Source organism: Lolium perenne, chromosome 4, assembly GCF_019359855.2.
Source record: "Lolium perenne isolate Kyuss_39 chromosome 4, Kyuss_2.0, whole genome shotgun sequence".
Lineage (NCBI taxonomy): Eukaryota > Viridiplantae > Streptophyta > Magnoliopsida > Poales > Poaceae > Lolium > Lolium perenne.
The window spans coordinates 37,323,558-37,329,955 of NC_067247.2; the positions used below are offsets into that span (position 1 = coordinate 37,323,558).

Sequence of the window (6,398 nt, forward strand, 5' to 3'; positions counted from 1 at the left end):
TTAAAATAGACAACTTAAACTTTTATTACTTATTATTACATTACATACACTATTACAACCCAAAGTCGCCAAATCTAATTCTAAGGCAAATGTAACATTATTAGTAGAATGTTTCGTTTCTGCCACATTCCCACAACACTAACAGGACTTTTTTTTTTGCGAATAACACTAACAGGACTTAGCTTCTCCTACTTTTGGCACATTCATCATAGACCCAATGTTTTATTTTTCTTGACAAATATCAGTCTAAGGTTGTTGCTATTCTTCATCTTCTATTAAAGTAGACCAAGTCACCTTCACTGCAATTAATGCAAAACCAGTGTTTATCTCTTGAGTAGCACGCCCATGCTGCTTCGCCTCGAAGCAACAGCAATATTCAGCAGGGATGCACGAGTCTGCGGCTACCTTGAACTTCAATTCCATCTGATCATTGCTCGCTACAGCAACCACAGACCTCTTTAAGCCACCCGGCTCACCAATAGCACCATCAAAGAGCCGGATTTCTTCATGTAACCCACTGGTAAAACAACCGAGACGCATACTGAAACTGCTTTGCACTTGTGATACAACGACTTCTATGGTTGCTTCATATGCAAAGTTAAGACGTGATACACCAACATCAATTGCGCCACAATCGCCATGGATGCGAAGTGTGAATGGTCTACGATCCCATGTGTCTATGTTATCCAAGCATGATACACCATCGATTACCTGTAGATCTTCTTTTTCATGTTCGCCTGCCTTGATCTTCATGTCATATTCGATTAGAATAGTACCGACCAATTCGATCCCTCTCTTAGGGCCAGCCATGTTGATGAGAGAACCCTACATAATCAAATAAAAGTAAGAAATATCTAAAGCTAAATACTTCCCTTATGATGTTTTACTTGTAGCAATATTTAGACTTCAGTCAAAGGCATACTTTATAATTAATGGCCAAGATTTTTTTTCCACATATCAAACAAAGATAACGGTGTTAGCTCGTGAAATCAGCCCCTGCTATTTATTTGATTTTATTTTCAATCCCAAAAATTCAATTAAGTAAGCCTGTCAGAAATGAAATCTGGTGATGGGATGATTCATGCTATGCATATAAACAAATGAAATCGACATTACTGAAGTTTACTTGGTAGCACCCAAGAGTCCAGAAATATTCTACTCCGTATTTGATTTTCTATTGACTAAGTGATACTTAGTTTCATAATTTAGATTTGTTATTATAGCAAATCATTATTTCATAATACAAGAGTAAGTATAGTAGTGGCTGATGGTCATGGACCAACTTTTTCGTGGCTCAGTTCGCGACCATGGACCTAGATGTTTACTCTGATGATAGGTTATAAATAGACTTATTCATTGAAATAATTGCAGACATGTATAGATGTGCACACCTGCTTCACGATGATGGGATCATCCCTGCTAAAGTTGACGATATAATTAAGTAATGGATTCAGATTATCCCGAGCTGCAATGTATCCATATAACTCAACTGAGCCAAGCTCCGCAGGAATTTTAGCCAACCTTAATGACAGAAACTGCAACATGTGACGACTTGAGTGTGACACACAAGTTCCATCGTACATTCTGCAATCTGTGGGATCTGAAAACATCATTGCATCCAGCCAAGCTTCATACAAAAAATACAAGTTCTATTAGAATTGGAAAGTAATAAGAGAAACGAATGCTTGCCATATGGAACATTAATATGCCGTTTAAGGATTCCATGGTCCTATCGGAATTTTTTCCTCTCATTTAAGAGAAACTACAGATGTTCTCTTTAGTAGGAATTTTGCTCCCTTGAAAAAAAAAATCTTCCGAGAAAACCAAAGGAAAAAAGAAATTAACATCAGGAGTCCAAGTTCGTTCATGTTTGCTTTGTACAGAAAAAGAATCCATCCAACATATGTTTTTCCAGTGTGCGGTCTCTAATAGAAAGTGGGCAGATCTAGCTAAAATCACAGGAGTCCATGTAGGCAATAGTTTTGAATCAGTGTTTCGGCTTTGGATTAGTAATAAGAAACATGTGATGCTTAATATGTTCAGTACAGCAGCTATGTGGTTGCTTTGGAAAATAAGAAACCGTTTGTGATTCAGAATGGCAGCTGCAAGAACTCATCGCTCATTTCGCAAAGCATGATCCCACGGTTAAGAGCTGGACACTGATTTGTCCAGCATGAGATTTGGAGTACTGCAAATGGTGGGTGTCAGGGCTGGGGGCATTGGCAGCCACACCAGAAATGATCGCATGGATGGACTGGCGCCTCTTGCTGAAGAACCTTTTGGTGAGTACCTGCTTGCTGAGAGCGAACAACGAGAACAAGTATACTGGAGTATATGTATATGTGTGCTAGGTGCCATCAACACTCCAGATGCTGCCGCAATCATGTTCAGTAAAGCATCGGGTACGCCATGCAGTATTGCCATCCACTCCATTCATGCGATATACATGCACGTACGCCAGCGGCCACTCCATGATCCATCCCTGCCATATGCGGCCACCATCTCGGCGTGTGTTCTTCAGGGCGGCCGACGGCCAGAGAAGCTCGTGTTCTCACTTCTCACTGTAACGAGCAGTCGTGAGGACGGGCGGCTTTCCAAATATCTGGTATAGCGACAGAACCACCGGCAATGAACATCCATTACTCCACCTCGACCATAGAGAAGAACCTCGGAAAGGGGGCGGAGCAGCTAGCTCCTGTTGGACCGGCTCTCTCCACCCAATGCGGGGAGAGGCGACACACGGAACGGCAGAGATGCGGGGGGTAGCGCGCGGAACTGCAGATTTGATGGAGATGTGCGGCTGGAAGGGACCCACCCGCACATGGACAGCGGCAGGCAGACGCCAGAACCCTAGCGGCTGCAGGTCTCAATCTCCTCCTACGAGCGATGGAGAAGAAAACGTCTCGCGTGGGGACATAAACGAATCGGTATGACTTATAAGTGGCATGGTGGGTAATTTTTATATGAAATTAGAATCCACCGCGGCAAAAGCAGGGGTCTGGCTGTTGTAGTTGTAGGAAATACACTAGGAAAAGCAGGTAGATTTTTAGAATCTGCTGTGAAAAAATACCCCTTTGGTTAGCTTTTTGATTTTTGACAGCAAAAGCAGGTTTAGAAAGCAGAACCAAACACACCATCAGTTGTGTTGGATAGGATTGGCCCTGACACTTTTGTCCTCACATAATACATTTTTGTATTGTTGAGTCAATTTCAGTCTAGCTTATTCCTTTCTATAACATAAACAATCACATAAACTGACTTGAGATCAATTGAGTAGGCACATTTTAATTTATTTTCTCTCTGCATTTCTTAAATTTTAGGTCAGATATCCCGCAGCAACCGTGCGGTGTATCATCTAGTTATTTTTGTCTTGATGCAATGCGGACTGGAACTCTAAGAAGAGAATGATAGCTAATCGCCCCAGAAAGGAAAGATCCATTTAGAACTACCAAGACAAGTCCTGTTTTATGTTGATTTTTTTCCGAGTGGAAGACAACATCATATCCTACGTTACAAATATTTTCATAATTTTCCATGACTGTCTGCATATGTAGGGAGCACAAAAACTGGTTAACATTTTTTATGCACACAACATACATGCTAAAAAGAATGAAACACTGGCGCAAAGGACATGATGCTATCGCACAAATGTTCAACATAAAACAGGCTTTTGCGAGGAACGAAAAAGATGAACATCATTCTGGTGTGAACTGAAACCAATTCAGGAAAAAAAAAACTAGAGAGGGAAGCAGGGCAAAGCGCAACTGAAAGATTTAGGGGGTTATCTGGACAATCGGAAAACACCGGGGAGATTGCGAGGAACGAAAAAGATGAACATCATTCTGGTGTGAACTGAAACCAATTCAGGGAAAAAAAAACTAGAGAGGGAAGCAGGGCAAAGCTCAACTGAAAGATTTAGGGGGTTATCTGGACAATCGGAAAACACCGGGGAGATAGGAGATATAATGTCTGGTGAATCAGAACCCAAAGTATGTTATCCTGGGACCCGGGGCGCAGTGGGCTAGGGGCAGGAAATGAGGAGTGACAGGGGCAGACAATTACCAACGGCGCAAGCTGCATTGTGCCGAAGGCACGATGGTTAGATGTTTCCTACTTTTGCAAACACCAAGCAATGAAACCCCTGGGTAACATTCTACAAAATTTCCCTTTATAAGTGACATCGCACCGCTATCAATTAGTAAAAGTACACACAGCAAAACTAACGTCGAGATTTCAGGAGACAGTATATCAGTTGATCCTATCATTTGAAAAAATCCATAATAACAAATATATATATATATATATATATATATATAAAGGAAAAGAGATTGATTGCTTACTCTCATTACGGTCAGCAATACGATAGTCAACTTTCCAATCATCTGTGCCGCAGTATATGGAACCGTCACGATGGCTGCTATTTGGAAATATCTCCATTGGTGGCACATAATCAGGTATTTCTGCTGCAGCTAAGTTCTCTTTGTCAACACTGCTCAGCTCACCAAAAATTGCATCCCCGCTTGGTCTCGTCTCATCTTCAACACTCTTGGCAGGAGGGACATAGGTATAACGAGTAATGACCTTGGTTGTATGGACATCCTCCACGTTTTCCAAGCCTTGGGTAATGGTAGAGGGCCGCTTGCCCAGGGAAATAATAAAATCCTTGGCAGAAAGGGGTTTAGGCAAGTCCTCGCCTATTACTTCACTGCTGCTGGCCATGTGCCGATATCGATGAGGAAATCTATCACGAAGAGTATGAACAGAAAATTTTCAGGATTCGACATAAATAAGATGGTATCATCAGTCAGGACTGAAATTACTGTATCTAAGCATGAAATCAATTTCCAATTTTGGGCCTCTGGTTCGGAAGTCATATGGAATGGAATTAAATTTGCCTCGAAAACAAATAGCATAGGAAGGGTCACGATCCGGATTCCAGTAAGCAATCAAATCAAACAACTAAAGGCATAAACTTTAGCAGGGAAAGGAGAGAACTCACCGGGGAACACGACGGGTAGGTGAACAGGCTGTGGGGAAGCTCGGAGGAACTTGTTGTGCAATCTCTGATGGCTTCCAGCGAGGTGAAGCAGATGCATTGTGGAGAGGTCGAGCTGTAGAGGCGAGGCGGTGCGCTGAGGGAGAGAGGCGAGAAATCCAGCGTGAGAGAATTCTCATCGGCGCAATCTCGTATCTCGATTGCGGACCTCTTTGCGCAGCTAGGCGCGCCGTGGTGGCTGGGGCGGCGGCGGGAAGGTGGGGTGGGGTTCGCCGGCGTCCCTCTTTACAGGGACGTGGGGTGGGGTTGCATCCAATATTCCAATCCTCTCCCTTTTTATTTTTTAACAGATCAGACGCCTTAATTACCAAGCGGCCCAGCAACACGCGGCCCATGCAGGCTTTGATTCTCGATGACGACGGCCGGAGAGTGGAGTTGCACATGAACGCATACATCACGCTCACGCCTCCTCCAATTCCACACATCTCCGGCAGATTCGAGCGGCCGCCTTCGTCCCGTCCCGCCTCTGCTCCCACCGGAGCAAACCTACACCTCCAACGAAAGGAGTCCATCTCCTCCTCCTCCTCCTCCTCTAAAATCATCTCCAGCACGTGGTGTAGATGTAAAATAACCTTGTGCGTTTGTGCAAAGCAGAGCATACATGAGAATTTAAATTGACAAGCGGTGATGATGAAAATTGATATCCCAAAAGTTTTTGACACGCTTTCCTAGGAGTTTTTGCTGGAGGTGCTCAGACGGAGGGGTTTTGGCAGAGTATTCTGCAACTTATTCTACAACATTCTTCGCTCCTCTCTCACCTCGATCATGATTAACGGGGAAAGAGGAGACCAGATCCACCTGGCAAGGGGAGTCCGCAAGGGTGACCCGCTTTCGCCCACTCTCTTCATCCTCGCAATGGACACCTTGCAAGCGGCTATACAATGGGTTGTAGACCACGGCTTGCTCGGTGATCTCTGAACGTGGGAGTTCCCCGGATCTCTATCTACGCAGACGACGTTGTCTTTTTCTCCAGACCCTGTGTGACTGATATGAAGACCATGGCGTCGATCCTTGACCTCTTTGCAAGTGCATTCGGCCTGAAAGTGAACATGCAGAAGAGCCACGCAACCTGCATTCGCTACGATGACGACACGACGCAAGGAGTGGCTAATTTCTTCAGGTGCACAAGGAAAGATTTTCCTGTCATGTACCTTGGCTTACCCCTCTCCACTGGCCGACTTCGCCGAGCCGATGTATGGCCACTTATCGACAAGTACTCGGGCAAGATGAAGGGATGGAAACCGAGGTTTTTGAGAATTAGTGGCCGCCTTACCTTGACCTGGTCAGTGCTCATGGCCCTCCCTCCCCATCTCCTCTCGGTATTGCCTCTACCCCAATGGGC

General features: G+C 44.3%; 1 protein-coding gene across 1 annotated transcript; it reads right to left on the reverse strand.

Moving 5' to 3' along the window:
* LOC127292186 (uncharacterized) lies at positions 1–5,335 on the reverse strand. The gene is made up of 4 exons (XM_051321545.2): positions 5,000–5,335; positions 4,341–4,741; positions 1,392–1,627; positions 1–825 (listed from the first exon to the last, which is right to left on the reverse strand). Exons 1-4 carry the CDS (start codon positions 5,173–5,175, stop codon positions 259–261), a joined length of 1,380 nt encoding a protein of 459 aa, XP_051177505.1. The 5' UTR covers positions 5,176–5,335; the 3' UTR covers positions 1–258.
* Between the last annotated feature and the right edge of the window lie 1,063 nt (positions 5,336–6,398).